This window comes from Danio aesculapii, chromosome 4 (assembly GCF_903798145.1).
Source record: "Danio aesculapii chromosome 4, fDanAes4.1, whole genome shotgun sequence".
Lineage (NCBI taxonomy): Eukaryota > Metazoa > Chordata > Actinopteri > Cypriniformes > Danionidae > Danio > Danio aesculapii.
The window spans coordinates 58,782,804-58,801,346 of NC_079438.1; the positions used below are offsets into that span (position 1 = coordinate 58,782,804).

Consider the following 18,543-nt stretch of genomic DNA (forward strand, 5'->3'; position numbering starts at 1 on the left):
AAAACATTAAAAAAACAGAAAACATTTCAAAAGTAACAGAAAACATTAAAAAGTAACAGAAAACATTTCAAAAGTAACAGAAAACATTTCAAAAATAACAGAAAACATTTCAAAAGTAACAGAAAACATTAAAAAAAACAGAAAACATTTCAAAAGTAACAGAAAACATTAAAAAAACCAGAAAACATTTAGAAATTAACAGAAAACATAAAAAAAAAACAGAAAACATTTCAAAAGTAACAGAAAACATTTCAAAAGTAACAGAAAACATTTCAAAAGTAACAGAAAACATTTCAAAAATAACAGAAAACATTTCAAAAGTAACAGAAAACATTAAAAAAACAGAAAACATTTCAAAAGTAACAGAAAACATTAAAAAATAACAGAAAACATTTCAAAAGTAACAGAAAACATTTCAAAAGTAACAGAAAACATTTCAAAAATAACAGAAAACATTTCAAAAGTAACAGAAAACATTAAAAAATAACAGAAAACATTTCAAAAGTAACAGAAAACATTAAAAAATAACAGAAAACATTTCAAAAGTAACAGAAAACATTAAAAAAACAGAAAACATTTCAAAAGTAACAGAAAACATTTCAAAAGTAACAGAAAACATTTCAAAAGTAACAGAAAACATTTCAAAAATAACAGAAAACATTTCAAAAGTAACAGAAAACATTAAAAAATAACAGAAAACATTTCAAAAGTAACAGAAAACATTAAAAAATAACAGAAAACATTTCAAAAGTAACAGAAAACATTAAAAAAAACAGAAAACATTTAGAAATTAACAGAAAACATAAAAAAAACAGAAAACATTTCAAAAGTAACAGAAAACATTAAAAAAATAACAGAAAACATTTAGAAATTAACAGAAAACATAAAAAAAACAGAAAACATTTCAAAAGTAACAGAAAACATTTCAAAAGTAACAGAAAACATTAAAAAAATAACAGAAAACATTTCAAAAGTAACAGAAAACATTAAAAAAATAACAGAAAACATTTCAAAAGTAACAGAAAACATTAAAAAAATAACAGAAAACATTTCAAAAGTAACAGAAAACATTAAAAAATAACAGAAAACATTTCAAAAGTAACAGAAAACATTAAAAAATAACAGAAAACATTTCAAAAGTAAAAGAAAACATTTCAAAAGTAACAGAAAACATTTGAAAGTAACAGAAACAATTTAAAATAACAGAAAACATTCAAAAATAAATAACATAAAACATTTGAAAGTAACAGAAAACATTCAAAAATAAGAACAATTTGTTAGAAAATCATTCCTCTGTTGTATATTGCGTATAATTTTGCACTACAGGATAGATGGAAGATGTAGTCTATTTCTTACTAAACATATTGGATATGGAAAACTATACAATTCAATAGTGTGTCCTCACTTCTTCCCCTGACTGTACATTTATTATGTACCAGCCTTCCTCAATTTACCAGCAATGTCTAAAATTGTCTGCTGCTTTTTACACATAATTACAGGAAGACACGCCTGAAGTTCCTGTGAAGTTTGTCCAGCGATCTTCCCTCTGGATCAAGATAACATCAGTTGAAAGAGGATAAAGTTTCAGATATTGTTCCTGCTTATTTTCAGATTCAGGTTGCTTTTTCAGCTGCTCAGTGAGAAGCAGAGAGTTTATGTATACTGTACTATTGGAATATGTAAGGCAAGAATATTGTTTTTCATGCTCTGGTCAGCTTTGAGATGTTTGATAATGTCTTTCAGATTACAGTAGTTGAAGGAAAGCAACAGCACTCTTACATTTCAATATCCTTAATGTGAGTTTAATGTAAAGAGTTTTATTCCTATTTAAATTCTGATAAACTCTCATCTTAAAGCTAATTATGCATGCAAAAAAATACAGATTTATTCCATCTATAGCCTGATTACATAAACCAAATTACCTCATTTAAATAACAATTTAATTTAAAGGTAATACTTTAATATAACATGGACATGGAGTATTTTTGATCCATATTCAGATTTTTAGATTGATAAAAAGTGATGGTAAATATGTCAACAAAATAAGAATTTCAAACTTTTATCTGACGCTCAGATTGCTGTTTCGCAAATGTATGCAAATGAGGGCCTATTTAATTAGATAATGCTTCATTTGCATATTTCAACTGCACTTAATGTTTCAGAGAACAAGCTCTCCATTCTTAATGCAATCACTGGGGAATGTCTGCTGCTTTAATTTGCACCCTATTCAGCCGTCGAGTTTCACCTTAAAGTAATTTTCTCAAAACATTAACATTAAAGCATCATATATGCAATGGGGAACAGTTTAATTCTGATGCATTTCAGCTGGACGTTTGTCTTAACTTTTCTTTTTTCTCCTCTTTTTTTAATGGAACTGCATTTTTTCCCCATGTTGGCGTAGGTTTCCTCCGGGTGCTCCGGTTTCCTCCACAGTCCAAACACATGCGCTATAGGTGTTTTGGGTGAGTTAAATTGGCCATAGTGTATGTATGTGTGTGTGAATGAGTGTGTATGGGTGTTTCCCAGTACTGGGTTACCGCTGGAAGGGCATCCACTGTGTAAAACATAAGCTGTAATAGTTGGGGGTTCATTCCGCTGTGGTGACCCCTAATAAATAAGGTAGTACGTTGAAGATGACTGAATGAATGAATTCTTGTTTCGGAATGTTCAGAAAACATTTAGAATACATTCTAAAAATGGAACATTCCACGGAAAAATGGAATGTTCGATTAGGCAAGGCAAGTTTATTTTTATAGCACTGTTACGTTTTTAAAGATGTTTTAGTGGGATGCTGTAACATTTAAGTGAGACAGGTGTAATGTGTGCGACAGATCAAAGATGAGGCAGAATCAATTCTCTATTTAAGCTTTTTACTCAATAGTTGAAAATTATTGAACAGGAATTGGAGAGGAAAAAGAAAATAAACATTTATAATTATCTTTAAACAAAAACAAAGAGTGTAAGCCAAATCAAAGAAATTAACAAAACAAAACGATCCTTAAAACTAAAGTCTAAACTAGGCGTCAAAAATAAATACAAATAAACACCGAAATCTTCAGTGTATACGACACCCGAACTAAACTAATTAAAGCTACAAAACTCAAAATACACAACTGGCAAAACACTCAAGCTAATCTAAAAAAACATCAATCTAAACTAAAACAAACCGGATAAATCGGTCAAAGTTTAGAACCACACAACAACCATTACATTATGTTACTTAAAGCCAACGAAGTTCAACAAGCAAACTCGAATTACCACAGTAAACTGAGATAATAAATCACTAAACAGCCGAAGCATAGCACAATCAAATTGCGTGGAGCACTAATGGTACGCCGAGGCTGAGCGCACATCACACACTGGTCTGTCGGGGCTTTAAATCCTGGCGGCTCGTCCTGGGATTGGTGGAACCGACACAGTCATAATGATGATGGACAGAATGGTAAACCAATAAGAAACCTAAAAGACTAAACAAGCAGAGAGGAGGGTCAAAAAAATAGACAAAGAAAACAGCAAACATAACAAGCACATTTCATACACAGTGGCAATTTTCCATATTCCAAAACACCGGTGTATCATATTTTCTCATTTTACTCTGGGACTTCCCCATTAATATTTGCAAAACCAAGAGAAAACTTTATTAAAATGAGTCTTTTTAAAGAATCAAAGCAACCTACTTAACGTTTAAAGAGCTTTGTAAGAACATTTGTGTCCCTAGACCACAAAACCAGCCTAAAGAATGCCAAAAATATATTGTATAAATGAAAATTATTATCTTAAAAGGAAAGTCCACCCAAAAATGAAAATTTACTCATTATTTTCTCTCCCTCAAGTGGTTATAGACCTTTATGTGTTTCTTTATTCTGTTGAACACAAAAGAAGATATTTTTAAGAATGCTAAATAACGGTTCTATTTTGTGTGTTTTTGTGTTTATTTATGTGAATTGCATTATGGGATGTTGATCTCTGCTCTGTCGACATTTGATTTTGAAAATTCACATCTACAGTTTAACAAAGTGACTTTTATTTAGTGTAGTTTGAGATAATATAATGTAGAAGGAGTAATATATAGACCATTTTGAGGGATGTAAACAAAAACAATGGTCCCAATGTATTTCCTGTGTTACATGTTTAATTTCTATAGCTTCCGAGAATAAGCTACAAATTGAGAAATAATGTTATGATAGCTGTTATATCATTAAGTTATGATTGAATTGCCTCTTGTTACAGTTATGAAATAGTTTGACAACAAGCAGGAAATGTTCATGGGTCAATGACATCACCACACTGAAATGGTCTATAAAGATAAATAAATCTGTGAAATAACAGAACATGTACTTACAGTGTATTACAAGGCTGTTGTAGTGTAGTATACAACACAAACAACCAGCCACAGCCATATCACCTAGCAGCCCAAGAGCGGTTACTCACTGAAGCTAAGCAGGGCTGAGCTTGGCCAGTATCTGGATGGGAGACCACATGGAACCGCATGCGGTCTGTGTGTGTCCTAATGCCCCAGTATAGTGACGGGGACACTATACTGTCAGTGAGCGCCGTCTTTCAGATAAGACATTAAACTGAGGTCCTGACTCTCTGTGCTCATTAATAATCCCATGGGACTTCTCACAAAGAGCAGGGTGTAACCCTGGTGTCCTGGGCAACATCCCCCCCCATCAACCCTTACGGATCATGGCCTCCCAATCATCCCCATCCACCGGATTGGCTCCATCACTGTCTCTTCTCTCCGCCAATAGCTGGTGTGTGATGAAGCACTGGCGCTGTTGTCTTGTGGCTGCCGTCACATCATCCAAGAGAAGCTGCACACTGGTGGTAGTGTGGAGAGACCCCCCTCATGATTGTGAAGCACTTTTAGATGTATGGCCATACACAATAAATACACATTACATTACACTACAACAGATGATATAGCACTGCAGACTAACCCCGGTGTCCTGGCCAAATTCCCTTCATGGGCACTCACTTATCATGGCCCACAATCATCCCCATCCACTGAATTGGCTCTATCAGCTGGTGGTGGTGTGGAGAGACCCCCCTCGTGATTGTGAAGCACTTTGGGTGTATGGCCATACACAATAAATGCGCTATATAAATACACATTACAACCCAGACAATATAGCACTGCAAACTATTACAAATGTTCAGAAAATTCACATCTGGTTGGAAGAAAGATCAAGGTCCCATAATGCATTTCAAAAGCAGAAATAAATGGGGGGAAATAAAAATATGAATACGGTGTAGGATGAGTAAACTCAAAAAAATGTTGAGTAATTTATTTAACCCAGTGGTTGAGTTAAAATATTTGGTGCTTTGTTGGGTTATTTTTAACCTTTATTGGGTTATTTGTTTAATAACTCAACCAGTTCGTTTAAATATTTGGTGCTTTGTTGGGTTATTTTTAAACTTCATTGGGTTATTTATTTAATAGCTCAACCATTTCGGTTTAATATTTGGTGCTTTGTTAGGTTATTTTTAACCTTCATTGGGTTATTTATTTAATAGCTCAACCAGTTTGGTTAAATATTTGGTGCTTTGTTGGGTTATTTTTAACCTTCATTCGGTTATTTATTTAATAGCTCAACAAGTTCGGTTAAATATTTGGTGCTTTGTTGGGTTATTTTTAACCTTCATTCGGTTATTTATTTAATAGCTCAACAAGTTCGGTTAAATATTTGGTGCTTTGTTGGGTCATTTTTCACCTTTATTGGGTTACTTATTTAATAACTCAACCAGTTGGGTTAAAAATTTTGAATTTCAACAGTCAACTGATTTAACTGACACAGAACAGCTGTATTATTATGTGTACGTGATGTTGTTTTTGCGTTATGAAGTTTATTTAAGCTCTAAAGAAATAATGTTATTTTTTTATCAAATTACCTCTCCGCGTCATCTGTTTCACCAGCACTCTTAATTATTGATGATACAAACGCACGCTTCAAAGCCGATCTATATTAAATGGATAAACACGCTAAAGGTTTGGACCTTAAAATGTAATGGAAATAAAGCATTTTCAATACTTTTAAAAACTGTATGTTATTTATTTACACAGCCATAATTATAGTAGTTCTAGTAGCGATAGTAATACCAGAATGGAAAAAAAAATTACATTTAATAAAAATAACAATGCATTGGGTTAAAATAACCCACAGTTAAGGTGCTATAAAAACCTATAGTTGGGTTATATGATGGGGTATTTTTAACCTAAGTATTTCAACTGAGTAAAGTGTAGGAAAAACAAATACTATGGAGCTCAATGGATTCCAGCGTTCTGTAAGATTTCTTCGTTTGTGTTCAACAGAGGAAAGAAACTCAAGGAACCTGTAAATGAAGACAGAATGGTCCTCTTTGCTTGAGCGATCCCTTTAAATGATGCATTACAGTATATTATGTTTGCATTATTAAAAAAGATGATGCTCAGCGAGTAAAAGTGCACATCTTTACTAACAATGCCTGCCGTCCCAGTCCAGCAGCTGCGTGTATCAGGTTGTGAACACGTGTGTGTCGTCCTCCCTCGTGTGTTTGCAGTAATTGCCGCTGCATTAGCATGAAGCCTGCGGTGTCCCTCTGAAACTCTGCATATATTAGCGCTGCGTGCTCCTGTATCACGGCTAATAAGCGGCGAGCAGCTTCTCTCCTGGGCTTTTCTGCCATACCTGCACATGGACAGAAGCGCTGAGTCTTCCTCAAGTGCTGCTTTATAACCCTCCTGACAAACACGCGCTGCTTTATAGATGTTTTTGTCCTCTAGCTGGATTGGTTTTCTTTTGAGAGTTTATTTCATGCAATAATAGTGTCATGCGGCGCTGCTGTCCTCCATATATCAGAACAAGAGAGAGGTTAGCTAAAGGACTTGTGGAGGTTTCAATTAGACGCTGATAAACTGCTCTGATTGGGCTTTTCTGCATCTGCTTTAATGGTTTCATTCTGCTGCAGCTTTTTAAACACATTATTCATTATATGAACAGCTGAAGGATCGGGATGAGCTTTGTGACTGTAAAGATGTAGGAGATATCAATTGAAATAGTATTTATGTGTCATTACTACATTAATAACTAGTGTATATAGCTAGTATTTCCATAATATATATCTATACTGTGTATATTTATTATGTATATATAGATGCAAATACACTACCTGACAAAAGTCTTGTCGTTGATCTCAGTTGTAAGAGCAACAAATAATAACTCAAGTTCAAGTTGATCATTTGGAAAAGTGGCAGAAGGTCGAACTGCATCCCAATCATCACAAATACTGCAGAAGACCTTCTGGAACCCTCCAAGATTCTCACACAAATCAGTCAAGTTTGGTGAAGGAAACATCATGGTTTGGGATTGCATTCAGTATGGGGGCGTGCGAGAGATCTGCAGAGTGGATGAACAACATCAACAGCCTGAGGGATCAAGATATTTGTCCTGCCAGGATAGCGCTCCTTCTCATACTTCAGCCTCCACATCAAAGTTCCTGAAAGCAAAGAAGATCAAAGTGCTCCAGGATTGACCAGCCCAGTCACCAGACATGAACATTATTGAGCATGTCTGGGGTAAGATGGAGGAGGCATTGAAGAAGCTCGATGAACTCTGGGAGTCCTGCAAGAAGGCTTTCTTCACCATTCCAGATGACTTTATTAATCAGTGATTTGAGTCATTGCAGAGATGTATGGATGCAGTCCTCCAAGCTCATGATGGAGTCAGACACAATATTCATTCTGTTTCCACTGCAGCATGACCACATATTCTATACTGGACATTATTGAAGGTTCAGTGACCAGACTTTAGTCTAAGCAGAGTCAGACCTTACAGTCCTAATGAAATCATTCAACATCAAGACATGATCATATTTTATTGTGGTCAAATAAGCGTCATCTAGAGGCCTTTACCTTTCATATAAGCCACTTCTGATAACAAATGATCAAGAAGTTAAGTTATTATTTGTTGTTTCTATAACTTGGATAGATCACAAGACTTTTGTCAGGTAGTGTATACATTTACCTTATATACTGCATATGCAGTAGTCTGAAAAAGTGTTCGCAACCCTTAATTCATTCATTCATTTTCTTTTCGGCTTAGTCCCTTTATTAATTCAGGGTTGTCACAGCGGAATGAACCGCCTACTTATCCAGCACATTTTTAACGTAGCGGATTCCCTTCCAGCTGCAGCCTATCTCTGGGAAACATCCACACACACTCACTCACACTCACACACTATGGACAATTTAGCTTACCCATTTCACTTGTACCGCATGTGTTTGGACTGTGGGGGAAACCGGAACACCCGGAAGAAACCCACGCAAACGCAGCAAACTCTACACAGAAACGCCAACTGACCCAGCCGAGGCTCGAACCAGCACCCTTCCTGCTGTGAAGCGACAGCACTACCTACTGTGCCACTGCGTCGCCCGCCACGCTTAATGATGTCTTATTTTTTTACATGTCACGCTTTAATGTTTCAGATCATCAAACTAATGAAAATATTAATCAAAGATAACAAGTTTTGAAATGAAGGGTTTTATTATTAAGGGAAAACTTAAATACAAAACTACATACAGTAGCCCTGTGTGGGAAAAGTGCATGTATATTTATATAGATACACATACATATGCACAGTGCACACACACAAACACATATGCATCATGTAAATACACTTTTATTTTGCCTGCAATTATTCAATCATTCATTTTCTTTTTGGCTTAGTCCCTTTATTAATCTGTGATTTCCACAGCGAAATGAACCGCCAACTCATCCAGCATATGTTTTACACAGCGGATGCCCTTCCAGCTGCAATCCAACACTTTCAATCTCACACACACACACACACTATGGCCAATTTAGTTTACCCAATTCACCTGTACCGCATGTCTTTGGACTTGTGGGGGAAACCGGAGCACCCGGAGGAAACCCACGCCAACACAGGGAAAACATGCAAACTCCACACAGAAATGCCAACTGATTCAGCCGAGGCTCGAACCAGCGACCTTCTTGCTGTGAGGCGATCGCGCTACCCAGTGCACCACTGTGACGCCGTACCTGCAATTAATAGTAATTAATGTTTTGGTGTCACTATAAAAATAAAACCTACATTTCCCTTATGAAAATAAACCATGTTTTTATTAGTAAAACCATAGTAACCATGTTTACTGCGTGGTTAATTTGTGGTTACTATAGTCAACAATGTTGATCACAAATAAACAACAGCTTTGCAGCAATAACCATAGCGTGGTGTTTATAGTAAAACTGTGCTTTTATAAATATATAAATAAATCAGTGTGCCAAAATCAGCATAGTTACTACAGTTTTACTCTAAAATAAAAACAGCCAACAGATCAAGCTATCTTTTGCATGACACACTGACATGAACAATACAATCATATGCTGTTTTTTTTTTTGTTTTGCATGCACAAAAAACTTACAGTAAATCTAAAAGTGCTGCAGTGCTCATGCCGGGTCAGTAGTTGGCGCTGTGTGTTTGTGCAAAAACAATATAAGCAGTCTGTTTGATTGTTAAGAAGTCAGTCAATATTATTCATTCATTCATTTTCTTTTGGGCTTAGTCCCTTTATTAATCAGGGGTCGCCACAGCGGAATGAACTGCCAACTTATCCAGAATATGTTTTATACAGTGGATGTCCTTCCAGTTGCAACCCAGTACAGGGAAACACCCATACACACTCATTCACACACATAAACTACGACCAATTTAGTTCATCAGTTCCCCTAGCGCATGTGAACTTCCCCTATAGCGCATGTATAGCGCATAAAAACTTCACACAGAAATGCCAACTGACCCAGCCGAGGCTCAAACCAGCGACCTTCTTGCTGTGAGGCGACAGCGTCACTCACTGCGCCACTGTGCCGCCCAAGTCAATCTTATAATAATATTAATTTTGCTTTCAAAAAACTTGCAATGCAATCCATTTACAAAAGTGAATTATCAAAACACAGACAGATTTTCCATGCTTGCTTTGCGGAATAATAAACCACATCCCTAAATCTCACTGCAAAAATAATAAAGCACTTATTGTATCGACGACCATTTAAAAATATAGTTATGAATTTGTACAGAATTGCTTGATGTATTCACTTATTCCTTCTTTCATTCTTCAGCTCTCTGTTCATCTTATTGTGGAGGTAAGTTGTAACTTTAATGTTCAAGACTTTATTTATTTTCTCCTATATTATTAGCTGTAGAAAACTACTCTCCAGATGCTGCACACTAGTATTGACTTTGACATTTTATTTTAATAATAATATTTATATTGGACTTTTTATTGTTTACAATTTCTATTTAAGTGTTTTACTGTAAGTGCTAATGAATCTGAAGTCAAATTAATATAAATATTTAATATATATTATATAAGAGCTAAATGTTTTAGTATACATTTGGATTACTAAAGATATATAAACAAAGCAGCACAGATTATAATATAAACTACTGGTAATATGCAAATAAAATATGCAAATATTGAGGTTTGTTACTCGTAAAGACCAGAGTATTGTTTATAAATGAGTAGATCTACTAGTAGATGATATTAGCCCAGCACTACCTCTAATATTTATATTTACTGTACATTATTCACAACTCAAACTCAATTCCGATAAGCTCTTCATTTATGAAAGGTGCCACCAGCACATTAATACTCTTCAAACTGACTTTCTGAGGCACAGATACAAAAATTATCTGTATATAATATAATATTGCGTCAGTATATACATTTGTGTATCTTTATTGCTAGTTTTGAAGGAAAACGTCATATATTACAATATTAACTCACTTAATAAGTTACAATATGTTACTTGTTTGCTTTTTAAGGAAATTAATGTGTTAAAGTATGTGTTATGTTATTTTATAGTTAATTATTTTAAGCGTAAGATTGGCTTATATATAAATTTGTATTATTTTTTCTTAACTATTTGTAGCTGAGTGAGGTGATTTGTATAACGATGTGAGGACTCTTATTATGAATTGACCCTTAAGCTAGAGGCGTAGTTTAAACAGAAACATGATTTATTACCGTATAATTTAACTTTTTAATTCTAAATCGAGATATTGTTGTCTTCAGATTTTCGAGATGTTTATTATAAATAGTCTTGTTTATTTAATTTGCTTTATAGGTATTTTGCGTTTTATGCAATCTCAGGGGTGGTGGGTGTGGACTGGGACTTTTATTCTGAAGTGTCATTGGATGCTAGTTTGATAGCGGAAGTTCGTGCCGCTGGTGGCTGCAGTTCAGGCGGATCCCGTCAGTGTCTGATCACAAACTTTCTGTCAAACCCGAAAAACACACAGAACCCGGTAAGTGTTCCGCTCATCGACCGTACACACCCGTTAAACACCCGGAACCATGAGTTGACAACCGAAAAACCGGCGCGAGCCAGTTGAGGAGCGCAGGCCTGTGATACTCTGTCTCTCTCTCTCCCTGTGTGTATGTGTGTGTGTGTTTCAGGTGACATGGGGGATAAGGAGTTGATGTGGGCCCTGAAAAACGGAGATCTGGATGAAGTGAAGAATATTCTAGTGAAGGTGAGACACACACTACATCACACACACACACACTTCATCTCACACACACACACATTCATAAGCGTGTACAAACAGGTCTGACAGCACTTGCAGGTTTATAGACCCTTTACAGAACAGTACTATGAGGGTACAATAAGGTTTTATTTATACCATGGCACTGAGTGAATAACACAGTCACAAAATAATAATCATGGTTATTCTAAAAAAAGTTTCCTGTATTATCTTAATCATAGATCAAAATGCTTAACTTTAGCTCTAATCAGTTCCTTAAATCATTAAAATATCAAGTAAATTAGCAGTAAAACTAACAGTTTGATGTTTTCTATCAGATTATTATGTAATAAGAAGCATAAACCTGACAACAGGTTGTTTATTATTACAATTAGTAACATCAAGTCTGTGTGGTGATTATGCTGTTGTTTCATTATTATTATTATTATTATTATTGTCTATTTACATCTATTCTGCTTCCTAAATTTTAAATAATATGGCTTTTTAATTTTTTTTTTTTCTATGTAAAGATCTTTAACACAAGTTAAATGATAAAAGCGATACAGAAATAAGGATGACTTGACTTTATTATTGTATGATGTACAGCACTTTGGTCAGTCCGGTTGTTGTTAAATGTGATTTATGAATAAATATGGCATTGTATTGTATAAATAAGTTAATGCGATTTGTTTATTAAGGAATTAGTAGTCCAGCTAATAATTAGCAGACTAGTTTTTATCATTAGGTGTTTACTCTGCGTCTGTATATTTGTTTTATTGTATTTATTTAAAAGCATTTTTTAGCACGTGTTTTTTGATGTGTTAACCAATAGTAAAAGTTGATGTCAGATAAAAACTTTTCTGAGATCATCGTGAAACGTTCATTATAACTTCTAATTTATTATGGACTACTTTGTACATCCACTATCTATCTGACTAGTTTGGCTGTTTATTTATTTATTTATTTATCTACTGATTGACTTTTCATTTATTTCTTCAAGTGAATATGAAATGTGGATTAGCAACACCTTTTATTTCCATGAGTAAAGTGCACTACATTGACATGACAATGTCTGGAAACATCAACTGTGATGTGTTGTGTTTATGGTAAAAGCAACAGGTGAATGTTTACTGAGAGATTATTCAGCTGAACTGTGTTTGATTAAGGAACACAACAACATTCGGTCATTTATTAAAATCAGCATGCCATAGATAGATAGATTGATCAGTAGATAGGTGGATGGATGGATATATGGACAGATGGACGTACAGATAGATGGATGGATAGATAGATCAATAGATAGGTGGGTGGATAGATGGATGGAATGATAGATGGACAGATGGATGAACAGATAAATGAATGGATATGTGGATGGATAGATGGGTAGACGGGTGGATGGATAGACAAATGGATATGTGGATGGATGGATGGATAGATAGATAGGTAGATAGGTAGGTAGGTAGGTGGAGGGATAGATGGATGGATGAATGGATAGGTGGATAGACGAATGGATATGTTGACAGATAGATGGGTAGATGGATAGATAGATGGATAGATAGATAGATAGATAGATAGATAGATAGATAGATAGATAGATAGATAGATAGATAGATAGATAGATAGATAGATAAAGGGATAGATAAGTGGATGGATGGATGGATGGATGGACGGATAGGTAGGTAGGTAGGTAGGTGGATGGATGGATGGGTAGATAGATAGATAGATAGATAGATAGATAGATAGATAGATAGATAGATAGATAGATAGATAGATAGTTAGGTGGAGAGGTGGATGGATGGATAGATATATAGATAGATTGATAGGTGGAGGGGTGGATGGATGGATAGATAGATAGATAGATAGATAGATAGATAGATAGATAGATAGATAGATAGATAGATAGATAGATAGATAGATAGATAGATAGATAGATAGATAGATAGGTGGAGGGGTAGATGGATGGATAGATATATAGATGGATAGATAGATAGGTGAAGGGGTAGATGGATAAATAGATATATATAGATTGAAAGGTGGAGGGATAGATAGATAGATAGATAGATAGATAGATAGATAGATAGATAGATAGATAGATAGATAGATAGATAGATAGATAGGTGGAGGGGTAGATGGATAGATAGATAGATAGATGGATGGATGGATGGATGGATAGATAGATAGGTGGAGGGGTAGATGGATAAATAGATATATATATATATATATATATATATAGATTGAAAGGTGGAGGGGTAGATGGATGGATAGATATATATATAGATAGATAGGTGGAGGGGTAGATGGATGGATAGATATATAAATATATAGATTGAAAGGTGGAGGGGTAGATGGATGGATAGATATATAGATAGATAAACTATTTATAATATCTATCCGTCTGTTTGTAATAGAGGGTAGTGTTGGGCGATACACAAAATTTTCAGATCTCTATATCGTCCCCCTGTGAGATTGCTGGTACACGATACTATGGCATGGGGGAAGTGTTATGTTTATATATAATGTTTTATTTATATGTTTAACCATATCTAAACATATTTAATAACCTATTATTATTAATAACTTATTTAGTAACCTACTGCATTTGTATTACGTTTGATATTGGATAATAATTCAAACCAATGTAAATCACCGCGCTCTTACAGCTAAATAGGTGCTGAGATTAAAATAATTTTAAACAAGACTCGATGCTACAGTGCGGCGCAGGACAGGATTTGATTGTGACTTGGGGTTCATGCCGTTATCCTCGGCCCGCGGGACTGCCGCTAAATGGATATAATACACATGGATGAAAGCAAATGAAATGATATTTATCTACGCACGGAAGAAACAAGGATGCATTAAGGTCCTTTCAGACGGGATGTGGATTGAGGACTCGCCGGTCGCACATGACTTTCTATGCGGTGAAGTTTTCCATGCATGTTTTTGTTCCGTTGAGCACGGCGCGGCTTCAGGTCTAATCATCACAGAAATAATCATCAACAGAGTCACATGTGTATTTGCTAAGATCTAACACAATGTTGCGCTTGGCATATGTGTTTATTGTTTTCTGATAAGAGTTTAATTTTAGCCATGGCTGCAGTGAGTCGGCAATAGCCTATAGCTCTAATATTAAATAGCCTATTTGACTTAAAACTTTTCACTGAGCTCAGTAAAATGTTCTTTGATTAAGTTATTAATAATCTGTTTAATAATTCTTTAATGCCAAAACGAATGGTAAAATACAGGTTGTAATTTAATTTAATGTAGGCTAGTTTAAGTGAATAAATAAATAAACTATATTTGAATAGGCCTAACATATTTTTACATTTAATAAACAGGTTATTTTCTGAATAATGTGCATGTCCGTGTTTATCATTCTATCGAATTAAACACAAATAAGACGAGTATATTCTGTGTATTTGAAGGAGCAGTCAATGCATGCACTGAAAAAATAGGCTTTAGGCCACTTTAAAACTTAAATAGGCTAATATTTATGGATATAAAAGATGAATAACTTTTTTTGTGAAAGCAAGAGAGAATCTTGCAGGAGTGCTGTTATAAAGGAGTCTCAAATGACCAACGACCGCAACACGCTTTATTCCAGAACATTTGAGCTGGATTCAGAGTTCTCTCACTTTCTTCTTCAGTTGTTTCATTTTTACTAATCGTTTTGTTTGTTTGTTTGTTTGTTTGTTAATTCCAGTTTTGATATTTAGTCTATTATTTTTATGTAACAACTTGCAAACTAATTTGCTATAAGATGTGGCTGTGCCCTCACATGCTGCTCGCACTTCAACTGCTGCAGAGAGAGAGAGAGAGAGAGAGAGAGAGAAAGAGAGAGAGAGAGAGAGAGCGAGCGAGAGAGAGCAATCAAATAATTAATTTTTATTCGAAAGTGTCGGTCAAGTGATGTTGATGTGAACAACTGAAGCTGTCAAATTATTTTTAGTTCGTTTATAATTAATGATGATGATGATGATTAAAAATAATAATAATATTAATTTTATTCAATAATCCAATTAACACATGTAATATATAGGGCCAGACAGAATCTGCGGACATTTTTGGCTATTTCTGCGGAGAATTTCGGTAAAAATCTGCTGATTTCTGCTGAATTATTTTGGCAGTATCATAACTAAAACCTTAATATGTGAAATAAAAAATAATCTCTTTTTAACTTGTATTTAATGTTTAAAATGCAAATCCAATTAGCTTCACTTTATTTGGTAAACAAAGCAAGTCTCTCGTATAATATCTCTACTAAAAGACAGAAAATTTGACTGTACAAACTGCACTGTACATAAATCAGATCAACGTTTTCATATTAGTCAATAATATTACTGTAATTAATTTAAACTGAATAAATGTAGATTTACACACATTTACTCAAGTAAATAAACAGAAATAATGATGGGCTAAAAATCTGTGTAATTTTCCGCGCGCAGACTCCGTGTGGGCCTAGTAATGAGCTAAATATCGTCTTTAAAATCGTCATACATCTCAGCTCTCGGCGATATCTTTGCCTATCGTCGATACACGATACTATGGGCACAACCCTAATAGAGGAACTTGATGATGTCAGCCTGAATGTAACGTCTCTTTAGAGTTGCTTGTAGTTGAAGATGGCGCAGGGTTTGTGACTCATTTAAATAATGTGACTTTCAGTTTCAGTAAAGGGCTGCGTGTGTTAGAGGACTCGAGCTCCAGACATTAAATACTCGTCTGTTTGAGTTAGTCTTATATGTTGTGTGTTTGTATTTTTTCTTTCATTTGTTGTCTGTTGTCTTCCTGAGGCGCTCTCCAATAGGAAGAGAGAGTGAGTGATGATGTCAGCGGAAAGGGAAACTCTCTTCAGAGGTTTAAAAGAGCAGATTATCAAGACGAGTTGTGTTGTTGTTGTTGTTGTTGTTGTTGTTGTTGTGTAGCCATGATTTGATCACAATAGCATGAGGAACAGACAGATGTTGATTATCTCCAGCCGTTGCTTTTGTTGATAATAAAATCAACAGGAGGGGGATTTAGAAAAGTGTGTGTGTTTTATTCTGCATTAGTAAATGGTGTCAGGGATATTTCTATGCATGTTTTAATTTCCAAGAATAACCAGGGTATATAAATATGATAGTCATTCAGTACTATGGTATTTCCACGGTTAACACACACACACACACACACACACACACACACACACACAGTAGGTGATCTGTTGAGTGTGTATCCTGTGTCACAATATCACATCACAGCCTTGCCTTGTGTAACTATATACAGTCCTCACAGACCCCAGAGGAGTGTGTGTGTGTGCGCGCGTGCGTTTGTGTGTATGTGTGCTGAAATGAGTTCCTCCTACTTAGATATAATTAGTGTGTGTGTGTGGGTGGGGGTGTTTGTGCATTTGAATGTGTAGTGTGTTTCTTTTTTAAGGTAGTGTGTTGTGGTTGAGTGTGTGTTTTGAGTGGTGTGCTAGTGTGTGTTTATGTGGAGTGTGTGTTTTGAGTGGTGTGCTAGTGTGTGTTTATGTGGAGTGTGTGTTTGAGTGGTGTGCTAGTGTGTGTTTATGTGGAGTGTGTGTTTGAGTGGTGTGCTAGTGTGTTGTGGTTGAGTGTGTGTTTTGAGTGGTGTGCTAGTGTGTGTTTATGTGGAGTGTGTGTTTTGAGTGGTGTGCTAGTGTGTGTTTATGTGGAGTGTGTGTTTTGAGTGGTGTGCAAGTGTGTGTTTATGTGGAGTGTGTGTTTGAGTGGTGTGCTAGTGTGTTGTGGTTGAGTGTGTGTTTTGAGTGGTGTGCTAGTGTGTGTTTATGTGGAGTGTGTGTTTTGAGTGGTGTGCTAGTGTGTGTTTATGTGGAGTGTGTGTTTGAGTGGTGTGCTAGTATGTGTTTATGTGGAGTGTGTGTTTTGAGTGGTGTGCTAGTGTGTGTTTATGTGGAGTGTGTGTTTGAGTGGTGTGCTAGTGTGTGTTTATGTGGAGTGTGTGTTTGAGTGGTGTGCTAGTATGTGTTTATGTGGAGTGTGTGTTTTGAGTGGTGTGCTAGTGTGTGTTTATGTGGTGTGTGTTTGAGTGGTGTGCTAGTGTGTGTTTATGTGGTGTGTGTTTGAGTGGTGTGCTAGTGTGTGTTTATGTGGAGTGTGTGTTTGAGTGGTGTGCTAGTGTGTGTTTATGTGGAGTGTGTGTTTGAGTGGTGTGCTAGTGTGTGTTTATGTGGAGTGTGTGTTTGAGTGGTGTGCTAGTGTGTGTTTATGTGGAGTGTGTGTTTGAGTGGTGTGCTAGTATGTGTTTATGTGGAGTGTGTGTTTGAATGGTGTGCTAGTCTGTGTGTTTATGTGGAGTGTGTGTTTGAGTGGTGTGCTAGTGTGTGTGTTTGAGTGGTGTGCTAGTATGTGTTTATGTGGAGTGTGTGTTTGAATGGTGTGCTAGTGTGTGTTTATGTGGAGTGTGTGTTTGAGTGGTGTGCTAGTGTGTGTTTATGTGGAGTGTGTGTTTGAGTGGTGTGCTAGTATGTGTTTATGTGGAGTGTGTGTTTTGAGTGGTGTGCGAGTGTGTGTTTATGTGGAGTGTGTGTTTGAATGGTGTGCTAGTCTGTGTGTTTATGTGGAGTGTGTGTTTGAGTGGTGTGCTAGTGTGTGTTTATGTGGAGTGTGTATTTGAGTGGTGTGCAAGTGTGTGTTTATGTGGAGTGTGTGTTTGAGTGGTGTGCTAGTATGTGTTTATGTGGAGTGTGTGTTTGAGTGGTGTGCTAGTGTGTGTGTTTGAGTGGTGTGCTAGTATGTGTTTATGTGGAGTGTGTGTTTGAGTGGTGTGCTAGTGTGTGTGTTTGAGTGGTGTGCTAGTATGTGTTTATGTGGAGTGTGTGTTTGAATGGTGTGCTAGTGTGTGTTTATGTGGAGTGTGTGTTTGAGTGGTGTGCTAGTGTGTGTTTATGTGGAGTGTGTGTTTGAGTGGTGTGCTAGTGTGTGTTTATGTGGAGTGTGTGTTTGAGTGGTGTGCTAGTGTGTGTTTATGTGGAGTGTGTGTTTGAGTGGTGTGCTA

General features: G+C 35.7%; 1 protein-coding gene across 2 annotated transcripts in view; it reads left to right on the forward strand.

Moving 5' to 3' along the window:
- The window catches only part of mtpn (myotrophin), a 37,950-nt gene that overhangs the window by 1,334 nt on the left and 18,073 nt on the right, over positions 1-18,543 (forward strand). Inside the window, exons 1-2 of one of the 2 annotated variants that reach the window (XM_056456265.1) lie at positions 11,197-11,307; positions 11,459-11,535. In XM_056456265.1, the coding sequence (XP_056312240.1) occupies positions 11,464-11,535 (72 nt within the window). In that variant the 5' untranslated portion in view covers positions 11,197-11,307; positions 11,459-11,463. Of the gene's footprint in view, positions 1-11,196; positions 11,308-11,458; positions 11,536-18,543 lie in introns of those variants that run through there. The other variant, XM_056456264.1, reaches the window with a different exon arrangement.